At 46.2% G+C, this 21,394-nt stretch overlaps 2 protein-coding genes across 2 annotated transcripts; both read left to right on the forward strand.

Annotated features, from left to right (window-relative positions):
- The first annotated feature begins 5,812 nt into the window (after positions 1–5,812).
- On the forward strand, positions 5,813–6,748 carry LOC129327683 (olfactory receptor 2T2-like). The gene has a single exon (XM_054976437.1). It carries the CDS (start codon positions 5,813–5,815, stop codon positions 6,746–6,748), a length of 936 nt encoding a protein of 311 aa, XP_054832412.1.
- A 13,302-nt stretch (positions 6,749–20,050) lies between these two features.
- On the forward strand, positions 20,051–20,638 carry LOC129327684 (olfactory receptor 2T5-like). Its single transcript, XM_054976438.1, has one exon. The coding sequence runs from the start codon at positions 20,051–20,053 to the stop codon at positions 20,636–20,638; it is 588 nt and encodes a 195-aa protein (XP_054832413.1).
- Positions 20,639–21,394: the final 756 nt, after the last annotated feature.

Genomic DNA, 21,394 nt, shown 5'->3' on the forward strand with positions numbered 1-21,394 from the left:
TTTACTGAGGGTTGGCGGAGTGCAAAGGAAAGGGTGCCTCCCACAATGATGGTGTAGGAATGGGAGGGAGTACTCAGAGCACCTATCTGGTGCCCTCTTGAGCTGCTGCCAGGTAGAAAGAGTTAGTGCTGTGTGCAATGCTGTGCTGTTAGTGCAGGTTAGGTTGCATGGCACTGCACCATCCACTTGTCTAAGCCAGCAAGTGTCTTACAGAAAGTGAACACTTTGCTTCAGTTCATGTTATCTTTATGTTGCTGCTTCAAGTGGACAAATTCCAAATCTTGTGTGAACCAACAGCTTAGGGTTGCCAATCTCCAGGAGAATTATAATTGACCTCCAGGACATAGAGATGCATTCCTGTGGAGAAAATGGCTCTTTTGGAGGGTGCACTCTGTGGAATCATGTTCTAGGGTATGAGCTTTCAAACGTCAAGACTATTTCTGAAGAAAGGACCTTTCTATGGTTGCTAACCTCCAAGTGGTGCAGGCAACAAGTCTGGGAATACACAATAAGCCAACAATTCTTTTTCTTTTTTCTTATAAACAGTATATTAGTGCAAAAGTGCAAAAGTGCACATCTGGATTTCTCTTCAGCTTGGACTGGGGTCACCCCTACTTCTAATATTGTGACTCTCCGTTTGTACATTGCTGAGTCCCCATTGTGGGTTTTCATGGTATTCCCTATTGACACTGCTTTCATTTCATAACGACTTGGACAGAAGACTCAAGAGATCTTATTGTATTTATTGTATATTGTATTTATTCATTTGCACTTTGCACTTTTGCACTAATATACTGTTTATAAGAAAAAAGAAAAAGAATTGTTGGTTTATTGTGTATTTCTGGACTTGTTGCCTGCAGTTCTTACTATCCGGGTGTTTTCCCTTGTTGTGTTCGTAACCTCCAAGTGGTGGCTGGAGACCTCCCAGAATTACAGTGCATCTCCAGATGACAGAGATCAGTTTCACTGGAGAAAATGGATGATTTTGAGGGTGGACGTTTGGGTATTATACCGTGCTGAGGTCCCTCCCTGCTCCAAACCCCACCGTTTCCAGGCTACACCCCCCAACTCTCCAGGAATTTCTCAGTCCAGAGTTGGCAACCCTACAACAGCTTCAATCTTTCATCCTCCTTTGTACAGGCCTCATAGAGGGACTGTGGGGGGGGAGTTCTGTCTCATCTGTCTCTGAAGGGTCTGCACTGTTACTGTGGGGCTGCATCGGTGGGGAGCTCTAGTGTGTGCGGTTTCTAGTGAAAAAAGGATTGTGTCAAACTTTCAGATAGGTTCCCCTAATTAGCAGCTTAGGTATGAGTAGTTCCCCCCTCCTGGTGTCTTTTCTTCAGTAACTTCTAGCAAGGAGCAACCAGTTACAGATAACTGAGCTTACTACATTTGAAGTGCTGTTTCCCCACCTTTAGTAGATAGGAATAAAAAACACCAATAAAATTTTAGCTGCGCTCAGCTTAGCAGCATCACCCAAAACAGTCTTCCTGTCTCAGGTAAGATTAGCCGGAGTTTAAAACAACCCTAGGTTGCAGTTGGTCTAGGATATGAGTGGCAAGCCATTTAAGAGGGTCCCTGAGGTACAGTCATTGAAGGGCATAAGGAGAAGATGGGGTGAAAAAAGGGAGAGGGGGAGGCCTCTGGTTCTTCTCCCATCTGGAGAGCAGCAGCAGAGCAGCAGCCCAGTAGCAGCAGCAACCCTCCAGTAGGAGAGTACAGGGTGGTGCTTCAAAAGGCACTCACTGCTAAGGCTGCTACTGTCACTGCACCTCCTCTTCTGCTCTGCTAGCTGCTAAGGGTCTGCTGCTTCCCCCAAAACTCCAGCATCCATGACTGAACAGTAGTGGAGGACAAGAGGAGAAGTCTCCTGGGATGACCACCCCTTAGAGGTGGTGACCCGAAGACCACCCCTTAGGAGCAGAAGCTTGTGGAGGGGCTGAAGAAGGGGATTGGCACCCATTTTCACTTGCCTCCAGAGTCTAGCAGTCTTCCTGAGGTGAGGAAGGAGGGGCGCCCAGGGTGTGAGGAAGAGGTGGTGCTTATAGATGTGAAACCTCAACCCCTTCCCCCAAAGGAATCTCCTTATGCCCTGACCAGACACTGTATGTCTCCCAGCACCTCATAGGAGATGGCTGAAGAGGCACCCATGCCTGGCAGATAGCAAGGGTCCCATACACCCCCATTTGTCCTCGCTAAATATTGATTCCCAGAAATTTGCTATAAGTGGACAGGACCACCACATATGTAGAAACATGCTTAATTCACCACAACCTCTCCAGCAATTTGTATTTCTACTTTCATTAAGTGGGCTATCCTAACTGGGGTCAGATACCACCTCTGAAACATAGAGCTCCAACTTATTAAAAAAAAATCTTTATTTTATTTGCTTCATTTGCACCCTGCCTTTCTCCCCAATGATAACCCAAAACAGCTGACATCATTCTCCTCCCCATCTTATCCTCAATAGACATGGGTACGAACAGAAAAAAACCCCCGAACACCCTGTTCATCATTCGGTGCCATCCACGAACAACGAACAATGAACATGGACTGTTCCTGGACATGTTCGTTGTTCATTATTCGTGGGGGCCAGAACCCCCAACCCCCCCCACTTAGCCCCCCTCTCCTCAAACCCACTTACCTGGCCCTTTAAAGATCCCTTTAAACTATCAGCTGGCAGGCGGCAGGGGGGAATCCCTGCTGCCTGCCAGCTGACAGTTTAAAGAGCCCTTTCCTGACATGTGCAAGGAGCAGGGCCCTTTAAACATCCCACAAACTAGCCTTCCCAATATCCAATACCCACCAAACTTGCAGGGGACATAGTCCTCACTGTCCTCTGAAGACCCCCCCAAGTTTGGTTGGCAGATTCCCCCCCCAAGATGGTGACGAAAAGCAGAGCCCCGCTATGGGCAAATCCATCTCGGCTGCCTTGCAGGGAAAAGGAGAGTCTCTTGAGGAGCTAGTAAAGCGGTCGGTCATTGAAGCCATAAAGCCCTTTGTTGACAAGCTAAACGAAACGGATCAAAGGGTTGGCTTAATTGAGAGCGAAGTGAAAACCATTAAGGAATCAGCGGTGGGGGCGGAGAAGTCTGCTCGGGAAAACGCAGCACTCATGAGGGCAACAAACAAAGAAGTAAAGCTGTTGGAGAACCACCTGATCGGGCTGCAAGTGGAGCGTGCTCAGACAATACTGCGTCTCCAAAACGTGAAAGAGGAGGAAAATGAGAATTTAAAGGATCTGGCATCGGAACTTTTGGCGGCACCCGCGAAGGCAACTAAAGAAGAGTTAAAAAGCGCCATTTTGGAAGTCCGCCGGGCTTCTTCAAAATATGCAACGAAGCGTCAGCTGCCTCGCGAGATTATTATTGACTTTTCATCTAAGAAGATTCGGGACACCATCCTATATAATTCATACAATGCGGACTTGGATTTTCTGGGCAATAAGGTTAAGATATTGAAGGACGTTCCATTTTTAGCTCGGAAAAGAAGATTTAAATATAAAAGGTTTGCAGCTCTTCTGAGGAAACGTGAAATAAAATACAAATGGTTATTTCCGGAAGGCATTTGGTTTAGCTACAAAGATCAAACCTACAAGATAACATCAGAAGATCAGCTAAGGGACTTTGAGTGTAAACATCAAGAGTTTCAGCAAGAAGAGGATTTTAAGCCTGAAGGGGGAGGGGAGAAGGGAACGAGCACAGCGACTGTAACTGTTCAGAGAGAACTGCGACCGAGACCCAGGGTGGGGAAGAAGACTTAATCCTGATTGTAATCTGTATTTTATAAGGTCTACCAATTTAACAGCATTTTACAAAGTTTTAATTTTAAACAATTGCAGTATGAAGGGAATGCATTAATTGTAGATGTAGTGTCTGTGTTGTTATGTGTTGTTTCTTTTCCTTCCCTCTGTTCCCTTTCCCCCCCTTCTGTAGTGTTAGTAATTAAAAATAAAAAAAATTAAAAAAAAGACCCCCCCTAGTTTCAGAGAGATTGTACCCCGGGAAAGGCATGATCCAGATTTGGGTCTGTGAGGGGCTAATGTGGGGATTTGGGTCTGTGTGTGGCAGCTGGGGGGGAATTGGGTTTGTGTGGGGCTGTAAGGGGTGGACTTTGGGGGCTGAGAGCACCTACTTGGGGAGGCCATGAAATGGCCCCCCCAAGTGGGAGCAGGCTGAGCCTTGGTGGGGGGTGGGAGGAAAGGTGGGAGAAGGGCCCCTGAGGGTAGGGGGCATTTTGCATGCAAAATGCCACCCCTGGCAAGACAAGCCTCCCCCAGCTGTAGTAGAGAAAAGAGCACCTACTTGGGGAGGCCATGAAATGCCCCCCCCAAGTGGGAGCAGGCTGAGCCTTGGTGGGAGGTGGGAGGAAAGGTGGGAGAAGGGCCCCTGAGGGTTGGGGGGCATTTTGCATGCGGAATGCCACCCCTGGCAAAGGTAGCCTGCCTCTTCATTTTTCCCCATAGGAAAAAATGAATGAAGATCAGCAGCAGCCTAAAGCTATGCCCTTTTTAAGGTGAGGATAGGGGGACCTGATTTGGGGGGGAATAACATGGCCCCCCAAAGTCCAATCGTTCTGAATCTTGGGGGGTTGTTAGGGAGGAGTTAGAGGAAGGTCCCCACCAATTTTGGCTTGATTCGGTGGGAAAATGTTTCCCCCAGGCGTCCGGGAAGACGGAGGCATTTTCCCATTGAAAAACCCGAATCAACCCGAATCAACCCGAATCGATTCGGGTTATGGCGATTCAGAAAACCTGAATCGATTCGGGTTTCCCGAATCGATTCAGGTCTCCCCGAATCAACCTGAATCGGGGTGATTCGGGTTTTTTTCAGGTTTCCAAAACCCGAACTGCACACCCCTCGTTTTAGCTCTTTTCTTTTCTGGAGAACGTCAGTGGGTAGATCGTTGTATACGTGAACTGGAGTGTCATTAAATAGTAAAGAGCCTTTTGATCTTGCTTCGCTGATTATTTTTTTTCTAATGATGGGATCTGGCACCTCAATTATGATGTCTCTCGGCGTGCTCCTTTTTTTATGCTGGATTGCGGATCCAATGCAGTAAGCTTTAGTTACAAATTGAGATGGTCCTTCTTTAATGCCCAGTAGTTTAGATAGCCAAAAATTTAGTGTTTTGGCTATATTCTCGTTTTCCATAGCAGACTCTTCAATTCCACGAAGCTTGAGATTTTTATAACGAGCTGACACCTCCAGGTAAATAATTCTTTCCTCCTGGTGTTCTAGTTTGCTGCAAATGTCTCTCACGTCTCTTTGAGACATGATGCTGAGTTCCATAGCATTTTCAGCTGTTTGATTTGTCTTTAGCAGTTCCAATTTGATTTCAGCTAGCTGTGTAGTCAGTGGCTGAATGAGCAGCGTCATTTGTTTGAGCAGATTTTGTTCCAGTTTTGCGAACTGTGCTTCTAAAGAGTGATCAGTGGGTTTTGCTGCTGCGTTTGCTCCCAAAAGTTTTCCGTCGGCCATTTTAAGTAGCTCGGCCTTGCTGTGTTCTTGGAGCTCGATCTGTGCTGTGCTGCAAAAAAACTGCTGGAGATTTTTTGCTGATTTAGGGTAGTTCTTCTTTTCCCCCTGCATCTGTTTTCTCATAATATGTTAAAAGGTGAGCGTTATCAGCTGTTTTCAGGGTAAAAAGGGAGGGAGAAGAGGGAGATCTTTCAATGTGCATCCATACCCAAAGACTCCGATGCCACGCCCCACGAAACTGTTAGCGTAGCTTGGATTTTTGTGTAGCATTTTTGTTACCTCCTTATAAATGCTGTCGTTCTACCTTTAGGTGAAATCCAGACAAAGAAGTGATGGAAAATGAGAATATAACATCTTGGACAGAATTTCTTCTTGTTGGGCTTGTACATCAAAAATCACCCAGCATTTTGTTTGCCATGGTTCTCTTCATGGCTTCCGTTGCTGTTCTGGGAAACTGTCTCCTCCTGTTTCTAATCCAAATGAATTCTACCCTACATACTCCCATGTACCTTTTCCTTAGTCAACTGGCCTGCATGGATATGGGTCAAGTCTTCATTGTTGTCCTTAAGATGTCAGTGAACTTTTTAACCCAGAGAAACACCATTTCACTCGCAGGGTGCGTGGCCCAGATTTTCCTCACTCTGACTATGGAGAGCTCAGAATGTTTTGTCTTGGCTGTCATATCATATGACAGATATGTGGCCATCTGCAGACCCTTGCAATACCCAGTCCTCATGAAGAGAACAATCTGTCTTGCCATGACAGTAGGAATCTGGTCTTCATCATCCCTTCTGATTATGGTTGTGACTATTTATGTAAGATTTTTGCCTTACTGTGGGTCCAATGAGATCGACCATTTTGTCTGTGAGTTCCCAGCTCTGCTGATGTTGTCCTGTGCTGACACATCTGCCTTTCAAAAAGTAACATATCTTGGCAATGTGTTGACACTTCTTCTACCCATTGCTGTTATCCTATCCTCATACATAGCTATCCTTGTGCAAGTTTTGAGCATGCGCTCAACCGAAGGAAGGTACAAGGCTTTGGGAACCTGCTTGTCTCACTTGTGTGTGGTGGGCATCTTCTATGGGGCATCCATGTTGACATATGTCACTCCTGTAACTTCCTATTCAGCACAAAGATCCATGATTTATTCTGTGTGCATCACTATCGTCCCGCCAATGCTGAATCCTTTTATATGCAGCCTGCGGAATCGAGATGTGCTAGCAGCCCTGAGGAAACTATTGATGAACTGTGCATCTGAAAAATAATTTTTCATCATTGATCTTCCATATAAAACGCAGTTTGGCCCAACAAACAAAATGTCATACAAGTTCTAAATTGGACAAATAATTCAGGGCCTCATTTTGAATGTCTGAACTTTTAAAAGTTTTATGTTTTGTTTTGGAAAAATGAATATAATATACTTTTAAAATGATGGCTGCACTGTCAAGAGAGAATCCAGGTGTCTGGGTGAGTGGGAAACAGAAGAACAACAAAAGGTGAGAAAGTGGCCTTTAAAAAAATCTTGTAGCATCTTGGATTGCTAGACTGCAAACTCTTCATGCCTGATTGACCACGTTCCCTTATCAAGCACTGTCCCCATGGGATCGTCCCTGGGATAATTAATTGAAATACACTTGCAGATACAACCTTTCTGCATGAAAGAACTTACAAGATGCATTTATATATGAAGCCAGCTTTGCATCCTCATTCTGCCATGGAAGCTCAATGAACGAACTTGAGTCAGCCATTCATCATAACCTACCTTGCAGGGTTGTTATGATAAAATGTAGGGAGAGTGATGTTGTAAGCCCCTTTTGGGCTCTCATTGGGGAGAAAAGTGGTATACAGGTTATCCATACATCTTTTAAAAAGCTACTTCACCCAACAGATTTGCTTGTTGATGCATAACTTTAAATTTCTTTGGCCTTTGGGCCAAACTGTGTTTTATATGGAAGATCAGTAACCAGATGCCCAAACATTTTCATTAATACTAAAAACCAGATGTGCAAGGAGTTGTAAGAGATATGGCACTGATGGAGAAGTGTTTAACTCTTTAACCTTTCTCCATTTCCCCTGTGAAAATCTCTTCCCCTCCTCCCAAGTGCTATTAGCTGCAGTGGTAAAGAAGACAAGCATCCTATGGATTTTCACAGCATAAAGCTTCATATTACATTGCATTCAAATGCACAGCCTTTCTTGTGCAAAAAGCCCCCCCCCCAAATAATGCAGCCCCTCGTTTTTGAGGATGTCTTCTTATGCTATCTGATTTTGCATTTTGTAATACACCTTGAGTATCAGTGAGAAGAAGACTCACCCTGCGGCTGCTCACAGCCTCGGCAGGGAGTCTCCGTTTGCCGCCCCGCCCGGAGGAAAGGAGGCAGGCTCCCTTCCTTCCCGGGCATCCGGGCATTGGCCAGGGGGCGGAGCCAAGGGCCGTTTTTCGGCGGCTCTGTCTTCCCCTGGCCGCAGTTTTGCAAGAGCTCGGATAGGAGAAGGACGCGTTTTGCTTCCTCTCCTCCCGAGCGCTTTGGGGGCCGCAGCTGAGATTGCTCGCTGGGGAGAGGGAGCGCGTTTCGCCCTGCTCTCTCCCGGGAGTTGGGAAGGCCTGGGTGTTGTTTGCTCGGCCTTCTTTCCGCCGCGGTTTCTTTCTGGCCGCGGTGGATAGCAGCGCCCAGGTTTTTTTTTTTTTGGCCAGTTGCGGCCGCTTTGAAAGGGCCATAATCGGCCCTATTGCGCACCATCGCGGCGGCTAGGGGAGCTTGCGGCGGCGGAGGAGTCTTGGCGGCGGTGGCAACGGAGCCTTTTTGGCAGCGGCGGTAGCTGTGTTTGGGGGCAGCAGCAGCGTTTGCTGCCCATGGGGCGGCCCATTTGGGCGGAGCAGGGGTATTGGGTGTTATCCCCGTGCACCTTCCTGCTCCCCTAGTGGGCCGGTTAAGCCCCCCCCTTTTTGTGATCCACGTTGTATATGTAAAAAAAAACAAAAAAAAACACGCACACACGCGCACACACAGATTTGCCTGCACCCCCCCTCCCCTCCATCCCGCTCTTCTGGCCTGGGTGGTGGTTGGAGGGCTGTGGATTCCCATGTTTGGGGGCTTTAAGAGGCCTCTTCCCATACTTAGGGGTCACTGTGCCTTCTGCCTGCCTTATTACTTGTGGCAGTTGGTGGCATCCATTTTGTCCCTGAGCTTCTGGCTGCTGTGGGGGCATCCATCTTATTACACTGGGAGACTAGGCAGCGCCACCTGGTGGCTGTTGGGGAGCAGTGACCTGCTGAAGTAGTCAGCATATAGGTTGCTGCCTTTAGCTGTGAGCCTGTGGCATTGAATAGTGGTTAAGAGGGTAGGCTGTGAGCCAGTGAGACATAATTAATTCATTAATTGGGTTGGGACGTTTTCTGGCGCGTACACAGTTATAATGCCTTCCAAAAAGGGATCTGGCCCATCTAAGGGCAAGCAGCCGGCTAAGCGCCCTGCAGTTAGGAAGCCCCCGCCTACCATTTCCTCATCAGATGAGGACGACAGTGGGCCCACTAGGCGTGAGCTACTAGAGAGGCTTGCAGCCTTGGAGAGGGTCAAAGGACATGGGCTGTTAGCGGCGCCGGTGCGATCACGGCGGGCCGCTAAGAAAGTGCCCAGGAATGAATTTTATAATGATTTCTTCTCTCGTCTGTCTGCTCTGGAGGGCTCGTCCAGGGAGGCGGCTGCAGAGGAGGGTCCTTCGACCGCGTTACCCGAGGGCACTTTGGAGGTCGAGGCGGAGGTGACGGATGATGTAGGTCAGGTGGCCATAGCCGTGGAGCCGCCTTTTCCTGAGGGTAAGTCGGCCATGCCTCAACAGGTGGCCAGTTGGCCGTGGGGTGTTGTGGGGCAGCAGGAGGCGGCTGGGGCATCCCAGCCGATTTCCTATCCCTTGCATACGCCTGGCTGGCCTGCTCATGATTCTCTCGGCCAGGGCGCCCCTCCTGCGGCATTTCCTATGGGTTCGGGTTATGCCTCGGGCCATCAACCTTATGGCTTACCGACCTATGGGGGGCCTACCAGGCTGGGCAGCCACGGTATGCCTCTTTCCACCCTGGGGGGGTATGGGGCTCATTTTAGCTCCCTCCCTTTGGGCTTTTCCCCATATGGCACTGTCCCGTATAGTGCTTTGCCACCCGGGGACACTGCATTGCCGCTGGGTGATCATTTGACCCAGGCAACCCGGGAAAAAATTATACGGGGTGAATATGTGGACGTTTTTACCCTTCTCTTCAGGGAACTGGAGAAGAAGGATAAAGATGACATAGATGACAGGGATAAGGAAAAGATCCGGCGCAGGCGGATTGACAGGTCCTGGGGTCACTGGCTGCCTGGGTTCCTTATCTATGCGGGGGTCTTGGCCAGGGTGCAGCCTGCTCGGGCTCTCCCCCTGTTTCAATATATGAATATTGTATACAGGGCTTATACTGACTTCGAGGGGGTGGCTTGGCTACGCTATGATGAGGAGTTCCGCATGCGTGCGGCTATGACCCCGAGCCTTCCCTGGGATCAAATATTGATCCAACTTTGGGTCCAGGTGATGGGCCCCTCCAAGTCCATTATTGAGGACAGGAACGATAGTGGTCACGTGATTATTCGGCCCACACAGGGTACAGGTTCCCGCACCTCCGCGGGGCAGCAGGTTCAACCACGGCTGCTCTGCTGGGACTTCACGTCCAGAGGAGTGTGCAACCGGCGTGTGTGCAGATTTAGGCACGAGTGCCCCAACTGTGCCGGCCCCCATGCCCATTCTGCCTGTCCGAGGGGACGACAGGGAGGTCAGGGGGGAAAATGTTTTGGGGGCGGCGGGGGTAAGCAAGGGCCTGGAAAAGGGGCCCAGCCCGGTAAGGCTGAGGGTACTTGAGCGGTTGCTGCAAGTATATCCGAGGCGCAGGGACGCTGACTATTTACTTTTAGGTTTTAGGTTTGGATTTCGCATCCCTTTTCAGGGCCCCAGGACACCTTTCATGGCAGCCAACCTTAGGTCAGTGGCTGGCATGGAAGAGGTAGTCCGACGTAAAATTTTGAGGGAGTGTGCTGAGGGCAGGGTATTAGGGCCTTTTGATGCCCCACCTGTCCCGTCCCTGAGGGTCTCTCCTTTGGGGGTGGTGCCAAAGAAGGCGCCGGGGGAGTTTCGCCTCATTCACCACTTGTCTTTCCCCAAAGGGAGATCGGTGAATGATGGCATCCCCGATGAACTCTGCTCGGTGCACTACACTTCCTTTGACCAAGCAGTCAAGGTTGTGCGCCAGTGTGGGGTGGGAGCTGAGATGGCGAAGTGCGATATCAAGTCTGCCTTTCGCCTGCTCCCTGTTCACCCAGAAGACTTTGATCTTTTGGGTTTTGCATTTGAGGGCAAGTTTTATATGGACAGGGCCCTTCCTATGGGGTGTTCCATATCTTGCTCTGCTTTTGAGCGCTTCAGTTCCTTTCTGGAATGGGAGTTGCGTCGCCGCTGTGCCTGCCCAGACACCGTTCATTATTTAGATGATTTTATGGTATCTGGGCCTGCTGGCACTGGGCAGTGTGCCAGGCTACTGGCAGGGTTCATTGAGCTTGCGGAGGAACTGGGGGTTCCCCTGGCTCATGAGAAAACGGAGGGACCAGCTGTTGTCCTGACGTTTTTAGGCATTGAACTGGACACAGTTCAACAGACCTTGAGGTTGCCACTGGAGAAAGTGGTAGACCTTAGAGCCAGGTTGGAGGACTGCTTGAGTAGAGACAAGGTATCTCTCCTTGAGTTACAGCAATTGGTTGGCCATTTAAACTTTGCCTGTAAGGCAGTAGCGCCTGGGAGGGCTTTCCTCAGGCGGCTGTGCGATGCTATGGGGAACTTGCGGTTGCCCCATCATCGACTGCGTATTAACAAGGGGATGCGGGAGGATTTATTGGTGTGGAAGGAATTCCTTGCCACATTTAATGGGGTGACTTTTTGGAGGGAAGATCTGCTGTTAGAGGCTGAACTCCAGGTCACCTCGGATGCCTCCGGGTCTACGGGCTTTGGAGTCTTTTTCAGGGGGCATTGGTGTGCTGACCAATGGCCTGCAGATTGGGTAGCCCAGGAATTGTCCAAAGACCTTACGTTTTTGGAGTTCTTTCCCTTGTTAGTGGCCGTGTGGTTGTGGGGGTCTCAGCTGGCAAACCAAGCGGTCCACTTTTGGTGTGACAACTTGGCTGTGGTGCATGTGGTCAACACCATGGCATCTCGGTCCCCCAGGGTGATGCGGCTGGTAAGAGCCTTTACGTTGAAATGTTTACAGATGAACATTTTGTTTAGGGCCAGGCACGTTCCAGGTGTTAACAATGGTGTGGCAGACGCTTTGTCTCGCCAACAGATGGAACGATTCTGGCAGCTTGCCCCTTGGGCCGACAGGCAACCAGCAAGGATGCCCCAGGAGCTGTGGGAGCTTGGACGGCGGAAGTAAATAGAGCCATCCAGCTGTCCATTGCCCCCAGCACACGCCGGGCCTACGACCGTGCGGTAGGGCAGATCTACAAATTCAGGGCGGCAGAGGGGCTCCAGCAGTCGTGGCCCATCCCTCCTGGACACCTGATGCACTTTTGTGTAGTGCAGCATGGGAGGGGTCTTTCTGTTAAAACTATCAGGGGACAGTTGGCGGCTTTGGCCTTTGCCAGCAAGGCACACGGCCTCCCTGAATTCACAGGTGTTTTCAGGATTAGAAAAATGTTAGAGGGGTGGGCCAGGGAAGTTAGAACGCCAAGTGACCCCAGGCAGCCCATCTCCCCTTCTGTTCTGAGGGGGCTGGGGACCGCTTGGGGCGAGGTATGTTCCTCGGCGTTTGAAGGGAAGCTGTTCCATGCAGCTTCCTTGACAGCCTTCTTTGGAGCTCTGCGAATCAGCGAGTTAGTGGCCTCGTCCCGTGAGGATGCTTCTGGCCGTGCCCTGGCTGCCAAAGATGTTAAATTTGTAGGGGATACAGTCTCTCTTTCAATTAGGCGGTCCAAGACGGACCAGCGACAGCGAGGGAGCACTTTGCTTCTCGACTCTTGCGATGAGCAGGAGCTATGCCCCGTTAAGGCCCTCAGGGAATATGTCGCACTTCGTGGGGATGACCAGGGGGTCTTGTTCCGCCACGAAGATCAGTCCCCACTGACTAAATACCAGTTTTGGGTGGTGACAGAGAGGGCGCTTAAGAGAATTGGCCTGTCAGGGGTCAAATTCGGCACCCACTCCTTCCGGATTGGGGCAGCCTCGACACCTGGGCCAAGGCAGCCCAGAAGTGAGAAGAGTGGTGACTAGCCCAGAGAAGGAGGCATGCAGCCTGTGAAAGATGATCCTTGGTCTAGTTGAGCCACGTGGCAAGGGAAAGGCAGTGTCTGGCCAAACCACACATCATAGGGGAAGAGATGTCTGGCCTTCTAAGCATGAGGAGGAGGCACCCAGACCACCAGTTGCCAGCCTTCAGGTGGGGCCTGGAAATCACCTAGATCAGAAATAACCGATATTCAGAGAGATCAGTTCCCCTGCAGAAAATGGCTACTTTGGAGGGTGGATTCTATAGCATTACACTCTTCTGAGGTGTCTCCCCTACCCAAACCCTGCCCTCCCCAGGCTCCATCCCCATAGCTCCAACAATTTCCTAGTCTGGAGATGGCAACCCTAAATATTGCCTATTCAGCAGAAGTTGGGCCTTTCCTTGCAGAGCCTCCATTAGCTGCCCTGAGCCTTTCAATGACATGTAGCTATAAGCATTTTGATTTTTTTTAAAAAGTGGATGAAGCAGTAGGGCCAAAGCAAAGGCTAAAGGGGCTGGCCACATGGCCCATGAGCCACAGGAGATAACGAGCACAGGAACAGCAGACATGTATTGAACAAGTGAAAACATTTATACTTCATAGAGAATGAAGGAACATCATGAAGGGGACAAGGTAAATTGGGGAAAGTTTAAGCAAAGAATATGCAGTATAGCGGGATGAGGAAAAAGCAGATCCCTCAGTTGGCAAGGACATGTGCTCCTAGCATATCCTGGCAACTAGTGGAAGATTTAGGGGCAGGGACATGGGGGGTGGCTGTTGGCGAAGATGTGCCATCACTTCTAGGAACAATATCAACCTCTCTAGGAACTGCTGGAAATTCCATAGTAAAACTATAAAAACTCCAGCAATTCTTAGAGAAGACTGACATCACTTCCAGGTTTTCCCTGGACGTGATATCACACTGTTGGGTTGATGGTCATTTTTCAAAAAAATTCTCCCGCTGCTGCTCTGAGCCATCACTCTGAGTGGTTGCAGGAAATAAGTGTGGGGTTGGGAGATCCTCTACTCCCACTGTGGGCTGGTATGCCTAGCATGCATCAATTACAGCCTCAGTCCATGTTTCAGGTGTGCCTTGACTCTTGAGGTCTGATGCTGCAAGTTGAATCTACTGATACCAGAACAGAATAGATGGTTTTCTGTGGGGCACATTCTGGGCTGTTTTCGCACGCGCCCGTAAGATCTCAAAGTGAATATGCTAGGTTAAAAAAGTGGGTTAAAAATACCATATTTAATGTATTGTTGAAGGCTTTCACGGCCGGAGAACGATGGTTGTTGTGGGTTTTCCGGGCTGTATTGCCATGGTCTTGGCATTGTAGTTCCTGACATTTCGCCAGCAGCTGTGGCTGGCATCTTCAGAGGTGTAGCACCAAAAGACAGAGATCTCTGTCACTGAGAGATCTCTGTCTTTTGGTGCTACACCTCTGAAGATGCCAGCCACAGCTGCTGGCGAAACGTCAGGAACTACAATGCCAAGACCACGGCAATACAGCCTGGAAAACCCACAACAACCATCAATACCATATTTACTCGAAAGGAAGATTTCCCTGAACTTACGACACCTTCCCTCTCAAATGTTGTACACCTAATTTTATTATTGAACATAACTTATGGGAAAATTTATTTATTTTATTTATGTCAGTTATAGTCCGCCTTTCTCACTGAGACTCAAGGCGGATTACGTAGTGTGAGAGTAGTACAATCAATATCAAGGACATTTCCATACAGTGTCAAGGATATTTCCATAAACGATGCTGTAGGGTAAATAAATACAAGTTTACAAAGACAGAGCATTAGCAAGGATCCAATACCGAGTTGAAGAAATGCTGAAACAAAGCACAATCAATTCTAGAGCTGACTTTAGACAACATGAAACACAAGTAGCGTTTTTTAAAAAATAATTTGGTTTTGCATCGTTTGTGGAAAGTCAGGAGGGTGGGGGCTCTCCTGACCTCCTCAGGCAGGCTGTTCCACAGAGAGAGCCTGTGCATGGGCCGCTGTTGATTTCGCTCATGTGCAGACTGGTGAAGCTGCTGTGGAGGAACATAGGGAGGGAGGCAGTCCTGTAGGTATGCTGGGCCAAGGCTGCCCTCTCCTTTTTTTGATGGCATATCTGGAAGAAAACTAGTCTTACATTTGAGCAAACACAGTAAATGAAACCAAAACAAGGGTATAGTGGGGAGAGATGGTGGGGGAAAGTGGCAGGTGAGGAAATAGTTAATGTTCCCTTCCATTCCTCTCTTTTCATACATCATTCTTCATGTTATACAGCAGGCACAGAGTTGGAACCAGTGTACTGAAGAAATGTATAGGTCCACAATTAAAACACTAATATCTGACAGGAAAAAGGCGAGGAATTTCCATAAGAAAAATTTACTGAACAAGAAAGTAGAGGGGTGGCAAATTCAAACTTCTGTAACTGCATCTTAATTAAAATCTTGGCATAAATTCCCTCAGGGTGGTGAAAGCCAAGAATTTGTCACTGGAGATTTTAAAAAGGAGGTGATGGAAGTGGTGCTACTGATTTGGATGCAACAAAATGAAAAGACACTTTCTGTGTTCTTCTACAACTCGTAGACTCTCTTCTTTGCAACATCTCTCCCACCTTCTGACTGGGATATAAAGGCTCAGGGATCTCCATTCCTATTAGTATCTGACAGAGGTGGACTCTCGAAAGCTTATATGCTGAAAATCTTGTTGGTCTTTAAGGTACTACTGGACTCAAAGCTTGCCCTACAAACAGTGAGTTAGAGTAGCTAAATAAAACTTTCAAAGTACAAACTTAGAAAATGTCAATTAAGAGACAATTTTTTCCAAGTCAGAAAATCTACTGTTTTTGCTAGTGATCTGAAGTCAACAAGTTTAAAGTTTATTATTTTAGATATTTTAATCTGTAAGAAGGAGTTTTAAAAAATCCTTCAGCCAGGAGTACTGGTCCTAGTACTTTTCATGGTTTGCACTATTAAAACATTTTAAATTTTTCAAAATGAAGTACAGCATTTTAACATAAATATTTATATTTTGCAGCAAATTGCATTAGAAAAACACACACACATATATATGCAGTATCTGGGAACCTATGATAGAGGTGAAGCTTTAATAAATTAGAACATTTAAACTTTTCCTCTGATTATTTGCAGATTTGCCAGTTAAAAATCTAGAACGGGTTTTCTGTCTGCTCTTGTGAGCATATGCAATTGGCTCAAATACATGATTCTAAAATTCTGAAGCACAAAAGAACCTGTGTAGTACAGCAATTAGAATCTTGGCCACAAAAGATCTGGGTTCAAATTATTGCTTTGCCATAAAGCTCAGTGGGTGTTCTTCTGCCATCACATTCTCTTAGCTTAATCTACTTGACAGGGTTGTTGTGAGGATAAAATGGAGGAAAGTATCATGGATACTTTCCTAATCTCCTTAGAGAAAGGGTGGAACAAAAAAAACATGAGTTTTATAGAAGGCATACCTTCTTTGTAATTTGATGTTCTGTAATGACAATGCCATTTTTTATATACACACACAAACGATGACTTAAGGGCAGACAAAGCAAACATCATCAAACAAATGATTTGCTAAACAAGCAAATGTATAGACTTGTTTGAAGGGGGTATTTTATTTACTCATACTTCTATGTGGCATGTTAAAATGTGGATAAAACGGGTAAGCTGTTAGATCTGAAGGAGAATAGTGGTTATGTGGCTGGGCTGCAAGTCAGCACTCTGCTGGTTCGGATTCCAGTATTCAGCAGATGGCCTTCCACTCCTCTCAGCCCCAGCTCCCCAGCTGTATTGTGGGGATAATTATAGCTCTGACTTTGTTCACCAGTCTGAGTGGGCACTAATCTGTTTAGAAGTGTGCTTATATAACATTAGTATTATTATATATTAAATATTTTCAAATTAATGAAAATTAAAACATTTGTTATTCATCGGATTTAGGAAATACACAGGTTTAAAACTTGTCTCTAAAGCTCACTTTAGTCATTTTCTAATCCTTGTTTTAATGTTACAACTTCCAAGGCAGAGAATAAAAATAACATGAAGACACAAGTTAACACATCAGTAGATTCACGGAAAGAGACAATAGTCAGGAAATAAACCAAGTAAAATTTAATAGGAACATAAACGATTACCATCTTAACAAAAAAAAAGACTTTAAATGAGCCAGAGTACTAAATCTGGAAAACTCAGTAGCCAATTGGCTCCATAATTTGGGATCTATGACTGAGCAAGCTTTCCCCAAAGGAGAATAAATAGAAGGTGAAACTTCAGGAGTTTTGTCTGTATTACACTATTGAGGAAAGATTCATCTAGGAGAAGGCGTTCTTTCATGTATTCTGGACCCAGACCCATAAAAAGCTTTAACGGTAAGCAATAATATCTTGCTTTCATTTCAGACATAAACTTCCAGTTGTTAGAAATATAAATGTGTATGAAATCAGGATTTTGTTTCATGCCATATTCTGAGTTATGGGCAGAGTATAAAGTTATCAGAGCCTTGCAGAATTTTGAGTTATGCCCCAAATTTATTATTTTTAGTTGAATATAACTTCAGGGTAATGTGCATGTTAATAACAACAACAACAACATTCAATTTATATACTGCCCTTCAGGATGACTTAGCACCTACTCAGAGCAGTTTACAAAGTATGTCATTATTATCCCCACAACAATAATTACCCTGAGAGGTGGGTGGAGCTGAGAGAGCTAGAAGCTGTGATTGACCCCAGGTCACCCAGCTGGCTTCAAGTGGAGGAGTGGGGAATCAAACCCGGCTCTCCAGATTAGAGTCCCATGCTCTTAACCACTACACCAAACTGTTGTCCCCACACTTTATATAACTGTTGTCCCCACACTTTATATATCAACACTGAGAAGTAGATTAGGCAAAGAGGCAGTAATTGGTCCTTTCCACCAGTATTTTATTGTTTTGTTAGTTCACGTAGATAACTACAGCAAAAGCTGCATAGTCTGTTGATAAAAATAGCATCTAATCCTATGCCACTATTAACTGCATTATAATGCAATCTACGCAAAACCCAAAGGTTTGTCATTGTGAAGGTAAAATGGAGGAGGGAAGAATGGTGTTGTGACTGCTTTGGCTCCAGTGTGGTGTGAGTATAAAAATATAAGGGAAAGCTTTCGAACAGTTTTTCTCTCAAATCATGGGAGAGGATGCAAGATGGCACTTGGAGCCATATCCTGATTCACTGACACTATCATCTGCACTTTTTCATAACTTTCTGTTCATTGCCCTTTTTCTTTTTCCTTAGCTCTCCTCCTTTAATAATTAATAATTAATTTTAAAAATGTATTATTTTAAAAATAATTTTAAAAATGTATGTACCTGCCTTTCTCCTGAGCATCTCAGGACCCAAGGTGGTTTCTGTCAGCTGCAAGAAATGAAAGCACTGGGCAGAAAATCTGAGAGAAATCTGTATTATTTAGGAGTTGTCCCTGCTCCAAGACCAGGTCAGGCCTTGGTAGCAAAAGGAGAAAAACCGGACCATTATGTGTGGAATACCTGTGTAACATCCATCCAGGTGGTGGATCACTACTACTAGTGTCCTAACATTGCAAGGATATGTTCTTGATGCCGGTATCACATTTAAAGCACACCATGGGCTACAGGACTGAAAAAGGTCTAATGCCTGGACATTTCTTCATCACTACAGAAATAGAAATTCTGAATCGTACACAGTCCTACCACATCTCAGCTTTAAAAAAAAATGGTAAAAGACTTCAGTAATCTTGTTTGCGGAGGGAAGGCAGCATGGCATATTCTGATCTTGTCAGATCGCAGAAGCTAAGCAGGGTCAGTACTTGGATGGGCAACCAATAAGAAGTCTCTGCAGAGAAAGGCACTGGCAAACCACATCTGCTTGAAAGCCTTGAAAACCTAAAAGCCCCTTGCTGGGGTTACCATAACTCAAGCAGGAAAAAGTGAAGATATGGATTTGCTAGGAGGAAGGAAAGGGGGGAAAGTGGGAGAGGATACAAGGGGAAGTGAGGTACCCCCTGCAAGTCCTTATGGGTTCTACACTGCACAACTGGGCTAGGCTCAGCTAGCACTGCACAACTTGGCCAAAGGTTTCCTGGAGAGAGGATGCCAAAGGGAGGGAAGCTCAAAGACAGGGGGCAGACATAGGTAGGTTGGCTGGTGCTTGGGAAGGAGAGAAGGAAACAGAAAAAGAGAAGAGGCTATAGGGGCTTTCAGAGAAGCTAAAAAGGACATTGGGGGATTATTTACCACTTGATGTAACTTACCTCCGTGCAATGTAAAACTTTACCTGCCCATTTCCACATGTTAAGCCTCTATTACAGGGGCAAGACCCAGATGCAACCATCTGACCCAGCAGCTGAGGATTTTGAAAAAATAATTTAATAAAAGAACATCCTTATAAAATAATTCAGTGTTCAGGATAATCTGAGATGCATTGATTCTCCTCTGCTGCCGCTCCCCTTTACTGTGTGATGGTGAATGCCCTCAAGTCATCGCTGACTTATGGCAACCCCTGGTGGGGTTTTCTAGGCAAGAGATTAACAGAGGTGGTTTGCCATTGCCTGCCTCTACAACCCTGGTCTTTGGTGGAGGTCTCCCATCCAATTACTAACCAAGATTGACCCTGCTTAGCTTCAGAGATCGGACAAGATCAGGTTACTACCAAACTACAAATCAATAGGATTCTAGTCCCAGCCACCCAATTTGAGTTCAAATGAATTAGAGTGTCACTCTGCTAACCTACAGCTGAAAGCTTATTGCGAGGGAAAAAAACAAAGACTTCTGTAAGGATTTTTTAAATTTTAAATGCAGTTTTTCAGAGATAATATTAATAACATTTTTTCTTGAGTTTTGTCACAGCATTTAATGAGTGATTCCATTATCTTGTTATTTTGAGGTGAAATCCTGGCAAATGATGTTACAATGGGAGAGGAGAATACAACGTCTTGGACAGAATTTGTCCTTGCTGGTCTTCTATATCATAGGACACCCGCCATGTTTCTTGGAATGAATCTCTTAATGTTCCTCATTGCTTTGATTGGCAATAGTCTCCTTCTGATTCTAATTAAAATGGACTCCGGACTACAGACACCAATGTACTTTTTCCTCAGCCAGTTAGCCTTCATGGACCTATGCCAGGTTCTCTCAATTGTTCCTCAAACAATAGTGAATTTTGTAACTCAGAAATACACTATTTCACTCTATGCATGTGTCGCACAGATTTTCATCACATTGGCCTTGGGAGGAGCAGAATGCCTCATCCTGGCTACCATGTCATACGACAGGTATGTGGCCATATGCAGGCCTCTGCAGTATCCAGTCCTCATGAGGAGACAAATCTGCTACATCTTTTCTATGGGGGTCTGGTTTTGGTCTTCTGTACAGGCTTTGACGTGTTCCCTTTATGTACTGCCTCTTCCCTACTGCAAGTCCAATGTGATTAAACATAACATGTGTGATTATCCAGCCCTTGTTCAGCTGTCCTGTTCTGACAATTCTGCCTTTGAAAAAGCAATCTACCTTGGGGATTTCCTGGTATTTCTCATCCCAGTCACGGTCATCCTTGCTTCCTACATAGCCATTCTCCTGCAAGTCTTAAGGTCTCGCCCGTCAGAGAGAAGCCACAAGGCCTTGGGCACCTGCTTGTCTCACTTGTGTGTGGTGGGGCTCTTCTATGGGGCATCCATGGTGACGTACATGACACCTGTATCCTCCTACTCAGCACAAAAGTCCATGACTAATACCATATTTAATACTGTTGTGCCTGCCATGATGAACCCTTTCATATACAGTCTGCGAAACCGGGATGTGTCAGCAGCACTGAGAAAACTCTTTGCAAAATGTTCATTGCACAAATGATTTGGCAGGGCAAGGTAGACCAAAGAAGCTCTTTTTGTAATCTTTGAGCCTGCAGCAGAGCTCAATGTAATAGATAGCAACGTATGATAAATGTAATAGATAGCAAATTTTGCCAAGCTTTAATTACCATTACAGGCAATGCTAAAGACAAATGTATCCAGGATGGTGGTGAACTCACATTATTTCAATTGTCGACTAACATAATGATATATGTGGCCCTAACCAATAGGGCTAGTCATATAGATTTGTTGCAGCAAAATCAAACAAAACTTCAGTGTCATGTCAAAGATTAACAAATGTATTCCAGCCAAATCTTTCATGAGTCAGGGCTCACTTCATCAGGGGATGGAAGTTTTTAAGGAACCACTGGATTAATAAAATTCTAAACCTTACATAATTTCTAATAAAATTTTATTTTGATTATAACCGTCATATCCTGGTGGATAGCTTTTGAAATGTACTTATTGGATGGAGCAGGACACAATGTGGTCCATATACTCTCCCCTAGGAACCCAATGTTCAATAGTGGAATGGATCTGGGTTCAAGGAGACTAGGGTTGCCAACTTCTAGATGGAGTCTGGAGAATCCAGTCTACAGAGATCAATTCTCCTGGAGAAAATGGCTGCTTTGGAGGGTTGACTCTATAGCATTATACTCTGCGAAGGTCCTAGCCCTCCCCAAACAGTACCCTCATCAGGCTCCATCCCCCATCTCCAAGAATTTCCCAACCTGGAGTTGGCAACCCTAAGTATTGT

The sequence above is a fragment of the Eublepharis macularius genome, chromosome 4 (assembly GCF_028583425.1).
Source record: "Eublepharis macularius isolate TG4126 chromosome 4, MPM_Emac_v1.0, whole genome shotgun sequence".
In the NCBI taxonomy this organism is placed as follows: domain Eukaryota; kingdom Metazoa; phylum Chordata; class Lepidosauria; order Squamata; family Eublepharidae; genus Eublepharis; species Eublepharis macularius.